This window comes from Aquarana catesbeiana, linkage group LG07 (genome assembly GCF_042186555.1).
Source record: "Aquarana catesbeiana isolate 2022-GZ linkage group LG07, ASM4218655v1, whole genome shotgun sequence".
NCBI lineage: Eukaryota > Metazoa > Chordata > Amphibia > Anura > Ranidae > Aquarana > Aquarana catesbeiana.
The window spans coordinates 61,583,974-61,599,543 of NC_133330.1; the positions used below are offsets into that span (position 1 = coordinate 61,583,974).

Consider the following 15,570-nt stretch of genomic DNA (forward strand, 5'->3'; position numbering starts at 1 on the left):
TTGAGGCCCAGGAGGAAGACCTTGCTGAAGGAAAGATCCTGGAAGGGGCTAATTTTCACACAGGGGCTTGGCGACTCTCTTGGGCAGATGCATGGAGGTCTGCTAACCAGCCAGAGGTGCTATCTACAGGGTTGCCTGTGTGTCAGCTTAAAGGCCTTTTACACTGTACAAGCTAGGTGTGTATCTGAAAGTCTGTAAGTGTTGCTTGGGGTATCTGCAGCCCTGTCACTCTCTACTGTGACAGGAAATAAATCTCTTCAAAGACAATAAAGTGACTGGCAACCAACATTTTCTCTGGCCCCCATTTTAGCCATGGAAAAATGCTAGCCCACCCAGTCTCTGGGGGTAATCAACCTGCCTCCAGGGGTCTGGGGGGGGGGGGGGGGGGGCGGTGTATTACTATCTTAAAAAAAAAAAAATCCAAAGAACAAGCATGTGCTATTAATTCTTCAAGGGTCAAGTTGCCCAGAGTGCAAGAGTATTGGGGGAATTCATAAAGGGTCTTGAATTCCGCTGGGGCGCAGGTCATATACCTGTCACAGACCGATACGTGAATTTATCCATGGTTACACTAAGGATGAAAACACTCCTTTTCCAGTGCACTCCTACCCTCCTCAGCCACTGAATTCCCCTTGTGCAGGATGCCAGGGATTGGTTATGGATATTAGGTAGGTCTCTACATTTTTTGGGTTGTGGTCCCTTTAAGGAGGACCTGAAAGGGTTAACTCGCCTACAACAGATGTCTGAAAGGGGTATAAATTAGGCAGCAGGTGTCCATGAGGTGTGCAGGGATTAGAACACAAGGTGAGGGAGCTGTGGACTGCTTGAATGCTAAGACGTTGCTGAGCTATGTGGTGCCTTTTCCTCTGGAGCAGGCAGGGATTTTAAACCGTTTTGTGGGACAGGTTTATGCTGGCGGTAAGACGAAGCTTTGCTGTATATCAGACCTTAGGACTGTTTTTTGTTTCTTTATTCTGAAAATGAACTGTTTTGTTTGCCTTTTTTTGAAGAAAAAAAAAACTGCTTTACAAAGACCTGGCTGGCTAGTGACTTAACCCCCCAGAATATCACACCCCTTATGTCTCCTCTGCATCCTGCCTGCCACCCTTTTTTTTTTTTCTCTTAAAGTTTAACTTTAAAATGAATACAACGTGGACGTCCGTTTTTGCAATAGCTTGAAAACCTTTTCAGCACTGAATAGACATTTGGTTAATTTTCCAGATTTTCCTGATTTAAATTCTTTTAGCTGTCAAGTTGTGATTTACCCACCTGTGCTGATGCAATGTTAGTGGTGCTTGGTACCGGGCTTATCTGTTCTATTTCCTACATTATGCAAGATAAATACACCTGATTTCTTCCATTGGAGAAATTGTATCATTTTGAATTGATTTGTCAGTTATTCGTTACAGTTGCACACCAGTGGTGGCCCGTCAATTTGGTTCCTTTAAGAGTGTGCGTGGCGCCAGACACTAAATGGTGCATCATTGGGGCATTGACTCAGTCCGGATCTAGACCACGGTCTACCATCTAATGATGCCAGGTGTATAGGGGTCTGTGTTTCATTCTTTCTTGGATTACTGCAGAGACCTGGCAGATGATGGCTGTGAAGAACACAACCAAAACATGACATATATACAAGTGTAGGCAATGAGAAAATCATAAAAGAATTCTGACTATCTATCTCATAAGACAACAGGATAATAGGCTCAATTCACAGCATTAAAGCAGAACTAAACTCCAATGATTTAACTGCTTCCCAAAAAAGTTACACTCAAGGCATGCCATGAATGATAACTGTCACAAGTGCTTGTGCTCTCTACTGAACTGTCAAGCCATCAATAGCTGGTGTCCTAACTGATCACATATGCACTACCATGCCAACTACAGATCAAACCGAGGCTAAGATTGGAGCTTCCTAAAAATAGGAGTTTACCCCCAGAAAGTAAAGGGGCTTTGGAGGCAGCAGATATCAATGGAGATGTTGTATGGTATAAAAAGTAGCTTTATTAATGCATGAAACATCAGAGTAAAAACATGAACTGTGTACATCGAGCTATAAAGGGGCACAAAAGTATATATACATGAGTAATGTGTTAAAAAAAGCACTTGGATATATTACTGACGCGTTTCGACCCCATCGGGTCTTCAGAGGAAATGCATGCGCTGTAGGAGAATTTTGTATACATGAAACAATAGTACCAATAAGGTTGTCTATACTTGTAAATAATGAGCACAGTTATATATGATAAAACTTTTTGAGCATAATTACCCAAGGGTATGCGTATATCTGTATCTTCTGAGCTTGCGATTTTAGAAGTCGCCTCTACCATCAGATTTAGACACCTCTTTGGTGCAACGTCCCAGATTGTTTTTTGCACATGGAGCACTGCCGTTTGTCTGGCACTTAGAAGTAAATCTCAGATTTGCATTCTAAACACTTTCACAATTTGTCACTCATTATACAATTACCCTCACACACTGCTATAGTTTTTCTCCATCACCTACTTATCTCCTAATTGCACTACATTCCTTTTTTTCATTTCTCACTTATTTGCACGATATTCTCATTTGTTTCCTTTTTAGCAGTCTCCCTCTAATATATCACAATTTCTTTCAGCCATCGCACTTGTTCAGCACTTTTTTCTTCAGCACCTCCCCCATCCATTTAACCCTTCCCTCTCCCCCTGTTCACCTCTGACCATCCTTTTCATTCTTTTCTTTTTCTATCCTTTCTTCCTTTCCTTCTTTTTTCCCCCTCCACATCTAGGCCTAGGATACTTTCTCCCCTTTCCTTTTCCTTTCCCTGTTTTTTTTTTTTTTTTTTTTTTTCTTTCCCTTCTGTTCTTTCCCCTCCCTTTTTCCTCTCTTTCCCCCTGGTCCCCCTTTTGCTTTTTCTTTCCTTGCCCCTCTTTCCATGTCCCTTCCTCCCCCACTTTCATTCCCTTCCCCTTTTTTCCTCCCCCCCTTCCCCCCCCCCCCGCTCTCTCCCCCCCCCCCCCTCTCCTCCTTTTTTCTTCCTTGTTCCTTCTTGCTCCTTTCCATTTCCCCAAATGGTCTGCATATACATTCTTTATTTTATTTTATTTTTCCTTTTTACGCAATGCTCATACACCTGCTCTAAAAACCTTGACTAAAATATATAAAGATCTTTACTCTGATATAATTTAGGCCCACCAGCCTGTAGAGAAATTTTATAAATATCTTGATACTTTTATCATTGATCCATACAAATTTTCTAAAAAACCCCTACATGCTTCTACTTATGTCGCTGCTTGGTGTTTAGATCGCGGGTGCTGCTGATCCACATGCCCCTTACCAGGTGTGGGGGTTCTTCCTAAGTGTAAGCCCTCGTAAGTCGCTAGCTGCTGCTCAAGCTCCCCCCCCCTTGGGGCGGTGGCTGACCGTGGGGCCTGGTGTCTAAATCTGATGGTAGAGGCGACTTCTAAAATCGCAAGCTCAGAAGATACAGCTATGCGCATACCCTTGGGTAATTATGCTCAAAAAGTTTTATCATATATAACTGTGCTCATTATTTACAAGTATAGACAACCTTATTGGTACTATTGTTTCATGTATACAAAATTCTCCTACAGCGCATGCATTTCCTCTGAAGAAGACCCGATAGGGTCGAAACGCGTCAGTAATATCAAAGCGCTTTATAGCTCGATGTACACAGTTCATGTTTTTACTCCGATGTTTCATGCATTAATAAAGCTACTTTTTATACCATACAACATCTCCATTGTTATCTGCTGCCTCCAAAGCCCCTTTACTTTCTGGGGGTAAACTCCTATTTTTATGATTTTGGGGTGGGCAGCCTCTCCTTTTCCCAGGTGTCTCCCCTCTTTTTGTAGATTGGAGCTTCCTTGGCTGTAAAAGAGAGGAGGGTTTAGTTCCTCTTTAACACAATAGGATATGTATCCTTATGCCGCATACACACGAGCGGACTTTACGGCAGACTTTGCCCGGCGGACTTTTCGACGGACTTTATGACGGACTTTCTGAATGAACGGACTTGCCTACACACAATCAACCAAAGTCCGTTGAATTTGTACGTGATGACGTACGACCGGACTAAAATAAGGAAGTTCATAGCCAGTAGCCAATAGTGGCCCTAGCGTGGCTTTTTGTCCGTCGAACTAGCATACAGACGAGCGGACTTTTCGACCGGACTCGAGTCCGTCGGATAGATTTGAAACATGTTTTAACAACTTTTGAGAAAACAAAGTCCGCTGGAGCCCACACACGATCGAATTGTCCGACGAAATCCTGTCCGCCGGGCAAAGTCTGCCGTAAAGTCTGCTAGTGTGTACGCAGCATTAGGCTGGCCAATCTTGTACAATTTTCCTTTAGATTTACCCCTATGTAGTGCAAGGGCATACCTAATTGGATACAATTGAAAGTTGTTTAGTTTGTTTGACCTCATATATGGTTTTTGGTAAATGTATGGCCAACCTAAGTTTCAAAAAAGTGACAGTTATTTTCATTCAAGCCCAAGGACATTTTAAAAATTACAGTTACATGTCTGAAAATCATGCCCTATAACAATATATTCCAGAGCAAGCTGACATCCTAAATTAGCTAACATTTTGGCAATACATATGGTACATTGGTGTTAAAGGGTAGTAATTCTGTATACTGATGAAACAATATAGAAAATAGACAGAAAAGGGAAAAACAAAAGCAGAGGAAGACAATAGCCCCCAGCCCACCTCATCTCTGGCCTCTCAATGTCTCCTGTGGTCATGAAGCCAGAAGAGTGGACTATTCTGAAAATGCCACGGTTCCCATACAGTGTTATGTTTCTCCAGGGTATTGTTAAGCCTAGCCGTGATTATTTCCATTAATTCTACATCTTTAATTCTCGCATATAATGCTGTCTGGCAGGTGGGATCTTTCAGTTTCCAATGGAGTGTCAATGGAATTAAACACCTCGTCCCTGTGAGGATATGCCTCAAGAGTTTTGTGTTCGCTTTGGAAAGGTTCAATGGTGGTAAACCTAACAAAAACAGTTTAGGAGTAAACGGGATTGTGGAGTCAAATAAACATTGTAGCAAGTCATGCACGTTCTTCCAATAATGTTCAATTTGTGGGCAGCTACATAAAATATGAATAAGGAAGCCGAGAAGATAAGAGCACTAGCTGTCGGGGGGAGCAAGGGATAAGGTAAGTATAACAGTTTTTTCCATTCCCCCTAGACAACAAAAGCATTCAATTTGTATCTTTCCTGGTTTTCATCTCTCACCCTTAACCTGAGCCCTAAAACTTTATTAAATTAAATGACCCAGTGAAGCCAAACTACAGTTCTTTTCCTCACCTTCCAGGCTCTTACCCACCTTGAAGCACTGATGTGCCTCCTCCCCTCATGAGCTTTATACATACAATTTTTCAAGTGTCTTTTGGCTGGTTGCATGTCTTCAATGGTGCATGTCATCAGAATTATCCTGCGAGTCCAAAGCGGCTTGATGACATGCCTCAGGAGGTGGGTCCTTGACACCTTGGGCTCACAGGAAGTGGGTGTCATGATGCTGGGTGTCATTCAACACAGACATTGACTGACACTGGGTGGAAGAGTAGAGAAATTAGTTTTGCGGTCAGAGCTGCTTTATTTTGGGTGGCTAGGGAACTTTTGCTTTTCTTTTCATAATGACCCTGGGCTTTACTTCTTAAGCTGACCCCAGGGCTGAATATACTATTAGATATAATTTTTTTTTAGTTTACAGCCACACGAGGCACATTGTGGCTAGTGATGGAGAGGAAAAAATGGACCATTTGTCCACTTTGCATAAGTACTTTTAGAAAGGAACATACAATGAGGACCCAGACAGGTGCCATCATTAGTAAGTGAGATGGTATGAAACCATGTATGTTACACAGAAATATGTTACCATCAGCTACATGACATGCCTCCCGCCCAAAGTGGATATGATGACTATGCAGACATCCGGCCCTGGAACCAGCAATGATGTCCCAACTTCTTGACTTATGGTATATTTGTCATCCAATCACATATAGGGTTTTCAGGTCCTGCATGTGTGATTGATGATAGTAGTGTAATACCATGTTTCCCTGAAAATAAGACCGGGTCTAATGCCGCGTACACACGTTCGGACTTTTCGTCTACAAAAGTCCGACGGACGCAGACGGACCAAATCCGGCGGACAATCCGATCGTGTGTGGGCTTTTCCAGCCGCAAATCTGACGGACTTTAGATTTGAAACATGCTTCAAATCTTTACGTCGTAACTCCGCCGGACCCAGAAATCCGCTTGTCTGTATGCTAGTCCGACGGACAAAAACCCACGCTAGGGCAGCTATTGGCTACTGGCTATCAACTTCCTTATTTTAGTCCGGTGTACGTCATCACGTACGAATCCGTCTGACTTTTGTGTGATCGTATGTAGGCAAGTCCGTTCGTTAGAAAGTCCGTCGAAAGTCCATCGAAAGTCTGTCGGACGGGCTGTCAGACTTTTGTAGCCAAAAAGTCCGACCGTGTGTACGCGGCATTATATTAATTTTGGTAACAAAAGACACAGTAGGGCTTAGTTTCAGGGTAGGTCTTATCCTGTAATGTGCTGCCTCCTCTCCCTCCCTGCCTGTCAGGAATCCCCAGTGTGAACATAGTTAAAGTGGTTGTAAAATCCTATAATCCACACTATTACAGTATTATATAATGTACAATGTGTGCCTTTCTGTAATATAAAAGTGTGGCAAATACCTTTGTTACAGCGCCACTCGGCGCTTCCGTTTCCCGCTGGAGCTCTCTTTCCTGCTCCGAGCACTGTAGAGGGAGGGGCCGAGATCCCCCCGCTGACAGCTGGAAGAAGAGGAGGGGAGATCAGCTGAGCGCCGAGCGGCGCTGTAATGGCACTATTTCGCACAATTATATTACAGAAACACACACATGTACATTATATAATACTGTAATAGAGTGGATTATAGGATTTTACAACCACTTTAAACTAGGGCTTATTTTCGGGGTAGGGCTTATATGGAAGCCCTCCTGGAAATTCATAGTAGGTCTTATTTTCAGGGAAACACAGTAGCTCTGCACATTTTTTTTTTTTTTTTTAACTTTTTGCAAGTATAATCCCATAGGAAAGGAACACCATTTGTACAAAATATATCATTCTTGTGTATAAAATAATACATCAATATGCTATGTATGTGTCATGCCTGTGTTTTTTTTGTTTTGTTTTTGTTTTTTACAGCCCTGATGTCACCACCACAAATTAAGGTCTTGCCATTGTGGTTGTAGTTAAAGGATTTTTACAGAATTTAAAGATAAATGTTATGCCTATAGCTATCAATCACAATCCTTTTACAGGGAGCAATAGCAGTAGTGCCATCTGCAGGTTAAAATCACAAATCACATCACATGAAACCATTTTAAATCAGAAGAGAATATACATATATAGTATAATTTAAAAAAAATCCAGTTTATTGATTTTAGTCATTTATATAGCACTGACACTTTTTCCACAGCACTTTACAGACAACCATTCACCTAAGTCCCTGCCACAAAGGAGCTTACAATCTAGCATCCTCAAAATGTCATATGCACAGTATGGCCAATCACAACAAAAAACACTTACTATTTGGATTGTGGAAGAGACCCACACAAACATTGTCCTCAGCTAGAAATAAATCTAAAGACTAAGGTGCTGAAAGGTACCAGTAGTGTTAACCACTGAGCCATCATGCTGCTTCATATCTGTTAATCAATTATTAATTGGATTTAATTTAAATATGATATGTTTCACCTTTGTTGTATCTCAGTGCTGCTGATCATCCTGTCTACAATATGCACTCCAATGAAGGCTGCATGGCATTTCTCAGGAAAGGTTTCTTAAGAGACAGGGACAGAGCATTGTCACCATTTGGCAGAAAGTGCCTTAACCAGCCCCTTTATGGCAGGATCACCAAATATTATTCTAATAGAAACTGCTCAGATTTAATGGATTGGGTTTACACATACCTCTAAGATTTCTTCTGATGATAGTACACAAATAGAATAAACTCTTTGCCCTAGTAAAGCATACTGTGGTTCCAGTTCATCCTGGGGTCTCACATGGGTCTTACATGCGTTGGGTCAATGCACGACCAGAGGATTACCATTTTTTTTTCTATGATACCCATTCACACTTGTGCGTATTTCTTCTGTATATCTTGGAAAGTAGTACTGGTGCTTTTTTGTTTGTGACAATGTTTGTTCTTTGTCCATATACTTCAACGGAAGTGTATGAAAAATGCATAAAAAAAAAAAAAACATGAATATGGAGACACAGGAGTGTGAACCTAGGCAATTTTCAAAGAGTGTTATGTTTTTCTGCCACTAGAGGGGGGAAGATCCTTTTCTATTGAGCAGGCAGCAAAATTGACTAGATACCTCCTATTACCCTTCACAATCAAGTTACTGTAGTTTGATTTAATTTGCAGCACTCAGTTTCCCTTTCAGCATAGTCACATATCATAAACCTATCTAAAATGCAGACATGGCTCCGTTCAAATATGAGCTTTTGAAGTCATTCTCCAAACTTTCCATTATTTCTTCTAAAACTTTGCTCACATCAAACCGATCACCAACTTTTGAAGATTTGTAACTTTCTTTAGTTTCTCAGAACACCTGTCATATGGTGTCATTGCCCAGGGTTTAACTTCCAGGGACAGTCACACACTAATAGAAGGCCTCTTGCATATAATACTCCTCTTTGAGCATCTGCTTTTTCGCATATATATGTTCACGCATTCCCACAAGCACTTGTACGCAAATTTATTCTCGTGTTCTCCTTCCGCACAATATGCAAATGGACATTTGCGCATTTTTATGCACACTCGGGGTGTAAATTACTGATCAAAAATGCAGATTTTTCTACTTTTTTTTTTTTTTCTTACTGAAGTATGCACATCGCTTGTTTACGGCACCTGTGTGCATAGGCACATTACAATTAATGGGCTGTATTTTAGCTCAGCAAAAAAAAAAAAGCTGTTCTGAGCTTTTTCAAGCTGCAGTGTGCAAGAGGCCTTAAGTTGATTCAACATTTGCTATACTGTCATGGCCAGCCACAGAGAACTCTACTCCAAATTACAAAACAGCACAGTGCAGTTTAAAGCCATAAAAACATTTTTGGCTGGAGTAATGCCGCGTACACACGAGCGGACTTTACGGCGGACTTTGCCCGGCGGACTGGATTTCGTCGGACAATTCGATGTGTGTGGGCTCCAGCGGACTTTGTTTTCTCAAAAGTTGGACGGACTTAGATTTTAAACTTGTTTAAAATTTATCCGTTGAAATCGAGTCCGGTCGAAAAGTCCGCTCGTCTGTATGCTAGTTCGACGGACAAAAAGGCACGCTAGGGCAGCTATTGGCTACTGGCTATGAACTTCCTTGTTTTAGTCCGGTCGTACGTCATCACGTACGAATTCGACGGACTTTGGTGGATTGTGTGTAGGCAAGTCCGTTCATTCACAAAGTCCGTCGGAAAGTGCGTCGAAAAATCCGCCGGGCAAAGTCCGCCGTAAAGTCCGACCGTGTGTACGCGGCATTAGACTTTAACATTCACAGACATCCTTGATAGATAGATATATATATATATATATATATATATATATATATATATATATATATATTTATTTATTTATTGTGATGGCCTGATAATAAAAAGTAAGCTAGCGACAACCAATTACAAAGAACTCTATAAGCGGAAGTTTTTTTTTTTTTTTTTTTTTGTGTTCCATTTGGGGATTCAGATATGACAATATTTCCATTTTATCTGTAAATGATGTATGATATGCATTGATGTACAATCTTGGTATTTTCTCTTGAAACACGTCAGTAAAGTGATGCACAAACATCTATTCCGGAATTGCAGTACTTGTGTGTTCACTCCTAATGATGCCACTATATGCCGTATCCAGCAACTTTCCGCGTGTGTCACTTGCTGTGGGCCGTGCCTGAATAGATTGTTGACAGATAGGTGTTATCAATTCACACCATTCAATCTACTATTCATCCCATGTGCTGCGTTGATCCCATATAACTAGCTAAAAAGACTTTCCATTGTTTCCGTAAGTTCTTTGTAAGCAATATTTGTACAGCCTATGTATAAAAATCTTCACAACAATTCATCCAGGGGGGTTTCTAGCTCTTTGGGTAGGGGTACCTGGAAATACAAATAAACACACAAATTAAAATTAGGAAACATATACTTATCTGATGTGTTATATGATGTTATCATTTTAAAATATATTAGCTGAAGACAGTTGAGTAGGACAGTGGGTATTAGTTGCTAGGACTTGTGCCTATGGTGTTATAGGGCAATGGGGGCATCATTTCACCCTTTCTTTGGACACAAAGGGGGCATTAAGTGACATAACAAAAGGGGGGAGTTACAAGTCTAATGTTCTAGGAATTGCTGTATTTTCTAATCCTACAGATTTTACTTAGTCCATGTGTGCCTCTCACATAAATCATACAATACATTTTTTCGCCCAGTAAAGTCTCTGGGTAATCTTTTGCAATACTAATGTAGCGGTCATAATATATGTATAACTTAATGTTATGTTATATCTTATCATCTAGCGGCCGAAATATAAGAGGATTGCATCTTTATTTCTTTTATTATTCAAGTTGACATGAAAGTATTTTGTTTGTTTACATTTGGACATTAACTTGACCTACCCATAATGGCCATCAACACCCATGAATCTAAGGAGAACAGAACTGCATTGTGGGAAGATTATAAAAGGGCTGGGAGCGGCCATCTTAGCTCTCTTGGACACGCATGGCCAGCCTGGGAGGATCTGTGTGAGGTCTCCAGCACAGCGCGGCCTACCTCCACGGAACAGCGATCCGAGCAGCAGTACTGTGACACACCAGAGAGCTGGACTGACGGCAGGGCAAGACTGGGAAGGAGCCTGTTGGAGTTATCTGGGGGTTCCGGAGCGTCTCATTGTGTGGAGCGGAGCATTGCAGCAGTGCCGGCCGGCCGGAGACAGATTCCTGTACATCAGAACGGAGTCTTCTGACAACACTGTCCTGGTTGGGTGAGAGGGCTGTTGCCCAAAAGTTTCTTGATACACTTTCATACATCCGTCTACACAAGACAGAGTTGCTGGGACCCATAGTCCCACACACACAGTCAAGAGGATTTAGTACTGAGTCCCTGGCATCAAAGTTAGTTATAGTGCCGCTGCACCAGAACCTTGCTTTCATATTTTCAGTCTACTTTGATCAGGAGTCATTAACCCTTGGATTACAAATTTACCTTGTATTTGCTGGCAGAAAAAAGAAGAAAAGAAGGACTGTTTAGTAAAATACAAGGCCTTGTGTTCCTTCACTATATTGGGGTAATGTGATACTAAATAAGGGAGCTCTCTAATTAGAGTCCTTTCACACTGGGGCGGGGGCGTTGTCGGCGGTAAAGCGCCGCTATTGTAAGCGGCGCTTTACTGTCGGTATACGGCCGCTAGCGGGGCGGTTTTACCCCCCCTGCTAGCGGCCGAGAAATGGTTAAAACCACCGCAAAGCACCTCTGCAGAGGCGCTTTGCCGGCGGTATAGCCGCGCCGTCCCATTGATTTCAATGGGCAGGAGCGGTATACACTCCGCTCCTTCACCGCTCCGAAGATGCTGCTGGCAGGACTTTTTTTACCGTCCTGCCAGCGCATCGCTCCAGTGTGAAAGCCCTCGGGGCTTTCACACTGGAATGAAAGCCGCTGCACTTTTGGGTCGGTTTGCAGGCACTATTATTAGCGCAATAGCGCCTGCAAACCGCCCCAGTGTGAAAGGACCCTTACTGTACTATACTTTATCAAGTTAACCCTTTGATTTAGTATAGTAATAAGCGCGCAGAAAATAAGGTAGTGCTCATAGTGAGATAAATTCACTCTGACGGTTATCCTATTTATTACACCACTCATAAATTATTTCAGACACCTTATATCTGTGTTATATCTTTGTAATATAAAGTTCAGTTGACTGTCAGACTATGTTGGTGTGACAGTACAACCATTGTAGTGTTTACCTTTTAAAACAATTACAGTAAATAAGGTTATTCTTCATGTACAACTGTGTAAGTGTTGTTTTCCTCTTCATCACCAGCCAAGAGGAGAGTATTTTGAACTTGCCTTTATGATTTTGTTTTTTGCTGTGTCAGGGGGACTGAGATATACAAAGGGGAAACAAAGCAGAGTACAGGCCCAAATAAATCAGCAGCTCCTTCGGGGGTCAGTGCTACACGAATAACAAAATAGTTGATGAAACTCCCTTATTTGCAAGATTCTATCTATGTCTATCACTCTCTCAATCTCTCTATCTCTCGCTATCCATACCTCTATCTCTTTCTTGTTGGCAAGCATGTCCTTATGTGCAAGATATCTATCTATCCATCTGTCTCTTTCTTGTCCACAGGCATGTCTTTATGTGCAAGTACTATTTACCCATCACTCTCTAGACCTCTATCTATCTATCTATCTAAATCTCTCCATCTCTTTCTTTAGCTCCATCTACAACCCCAATTCCAAAAAAGTTGGGATGCTGTGTAAAATCGACATACAAACAAAATGCAATGATTTGCAAATCTCATAAACCCATATTTTATAGAGAAAAGAAAACATTTCTAATGTTTAAACTGAGAAGATGTACTCTTTAAAGAAAAAAAAGAAGGTAATCTTGAAATTGATGGCAGCAACACATATCAAGAAAGTTGGAACAGGGCCATGTTTACCACGGTGCAGCATCTCCTCTTCTTTTAACAACACTCTTCTTTTAAACACACTTCTTTTAAACATCTGGAAACTGAGGAGACCAGTTGCTGGAGTTTTGGGAGAGGAATGTTGTCCCATTCTTTGTAATATTTTTGGTTTCAAGATGCTCCAAATATTTTAAATTTGTGAAAGGTCTGGACTGCAGGCAGGCCAGTTAAGCACATTTGCACTACAAAGTCATGCTGTTCTCATAAATGCCTTATGCAATTTAGCATTGTCCATGAAAAATCATTCCTATACAGTCAGGTTTAGAGCAGCATATGATATAAAGATATATCTTTATATATCTATATACAGTCAGGTCCATAAATATTGGGTCATCGACACAATTCTAATCTTTTTGGCTCTATACACCACCACAATGGATTTGAAATGAAACGAACAGGATGTGCTTTAACTGCAGACTTTCAGCTTTAATTTGAGGGTATTTACATCCAAATCAGGTGAACGGTGTAGGAATTACAACAGTTTGTATATGTGCCTCCCACTTTTTAAGGGACCAAAAGTAATGGGACAATTGGCTGCTCAGCTGTTCCATGGCCACATGTGTGTTATTCCCTCATAATCCCATGTACAAGGAGCAGATAAAAGGTCCAGAGTTAATTTTAAGTGTGCTATTTGCATTTGGAATCTGTTGCTGTCAACTCTCAATATGAGATCCAAAGAGCTGTCACTATCAGTGAAGCATGGTGGTGGTAGTGTCATGGCGTGGGAATGTATGGCTGCCAATGGAACTGGTTCTCTTGTATTTATTGATGATGTGACTGCTGACGAAAGCAGCAGGATGAATTCTGAAGTGTTTCGGGCAATATTATCTGCTCATATTCAGCAAAACGCTTCAGAACTCATTGGACGGCGCTTCACAGTGCAGATGGACAATGACCCGAAGCATACTGCAAAAGCAACCAAAGAGTTTTTTAAGGGAAAGAAGTGGAATGTTATGCAATGGCCAAGTCAATCATCTGACCTGAATCCGATTGAGCATGCATTTCACTTGCTGAAGACAAAACTGAAGGGAAAATGCCCCAAGAACAAGCAGGAACTGAAGACAGTTGCAGTAGAGGCCTGGCAGAGCAACACCAGGGATGAAACCCAGCGTGTGGTGATGTCTATGCGTTTCAGACTTCAGGCTGTAATTGACTGCAAAGGATTTGCTACCAAGTATTAAAAAGTGAAAGTTTGATGGATGATTGTTAATCTGTCCCATTACTTTTGGTCCCTTAAAAAGTGTGAGGCACATATACAAACTGTTGTAATTCCTACACCGTTCACCTGATTTGGATGTAAATACCCTCAAATTAAAGCTGAAAGTCTGCAGTTAAAGCAAATCTTGTTCGTTTCATTTCAAATCCATTGCGGTGGTGTATAGAGCCAAAAAGATTAGAATTGTGTCGATATCCCAATATTTATGGACCTGACTGTATATAGAGATATATCTTTATATCATATGCTGCTCTAAAACCTGGAAATATCTTTCAGCATTGATGGATTGATGACACCTTTCCAGATTTTCAAGCTGCCCATTCTATACAGACTAATGCACCCTCATTCCATCAGAGATGCAGGCTTTTGAACAGAGCACTGATAACAGGATGGAAGGTTCCCCTCCTCTTTAATCTGGAGGATACGGCACCCATGGTTGCCAAAAAGAATGTCAAATTTTAATTTGTCTGACCAAAGAAGAGTTTTTCACTTTGCAACAGACCATTTTTAAATGAGCTTTGAGCTTTGAAAAGCTTAGAGAAGATGGCGGCTTTTCTGGATCATGTTCAGATATGGCTCCTTGTCTGCCTGATTTTTGTTTCCCTGTCCCAACTTTTTTGAGATGTGTTGCTGCCTTCAATTTCAAAATTACCTTATTTTTTTTTAATTAAAATGGTTCATGTCTTTCAGTTTGAACATTTGATATGTTTTCTATTGTGAATAAAATATAGGCTTACGAGAACTGTAAAGCATTGCATTCTGTTTTCGATTTTACACAGCCTCCCAACTTTTTTGGAATTGGGTTCCTCTATCTGGTCTAATCTATCCCACTAACTATCTTTCTCTGTCTATCACTCTCTAATTCTATCTCTTTCTTTCTATATCTTTATCTTTCTTGTCTCCTGGAAATTCCTTTTTTGCAAGATTTATTAGCAATTATTTTGCAAGATTTATTATTTATCCCCAGCTGTGAAGTGTCAACAGTGGCGTCGCTATGGGGGGGCACACCCACACTGGGTGACACCCACCAGAGGGATGACACAGGGGCCGCCGCTACACAGTACACTATATTGCGTGCACTTGCAGAGCTGCAGCGGAGCTGTGCGAGCAGGACACGTAGCCGTGCGAGGGAGGCTGCCTATAATACTCCCCAGTCAGTGAAGCTAACCCTTGGGGATCTTCAATATCTCCTTCAGCCGGGGTTGGTGGGCAGAGCTGGGGGTGTGGCTGCCTCCTCCACTCCTCCCATAGACTTCTTTACTCTAGCTGATCCCGCAGCTGAAGGAGGAGAATGAGGCGAGGACACAGCAGCCTCGAGTGTCTTCATCTGCAGCTATGTTATAAGGTACTGCAAACTGTCATTGCATAGATCCCTAACCTGCCTTATACCACCCCAACCTGCCCTATACCACCCTATCCTGTCCTATATCAACCCAAACTGCCCTATACCACCCCAACCTGCCCTATACCACCCCAACCTGCCCTATATCACCCCAACCTGCCCTATACCACCCCAAACTGCCCTATATCACCCTATACTACCCTAACCTCCCACTACACTACCCTAGCCTGCCACTTTACCACCTTATACTACCCTAACC

General features: G+C 41.7%; 1 protein-coding gene across 3 annotated transcripts in view; it reads right to left on the reverse strand.

Annotated features, from left to right (window-relative positions):
• Nucleotides 1-8,244: 8,244 nt before the first annotated feature.
• The window catches only part of LMOD3 (leiomodin 3), a 64,169-nt gene continuing 56,843 nt past the window's right edge, over nt 8,245-15,570 (reverse strand). For all 3 annotated transcript variants that reach the window (XM_073592216.1, XM_073592215.1, XM_073592214.1), the window contains one exon: nt 8,245-10,162. Coding sequence is in view for 1 of the 3 variants with exons in the window: in XM_073592215.1 (XP_073448316.1) it covers nt 10,115-10,162 (48 nt within the window). In the remaining 2 variants the exon portion in view is untranslated. The remainder of the gene's footprint in view (nt 10,163-15,570) is intronic.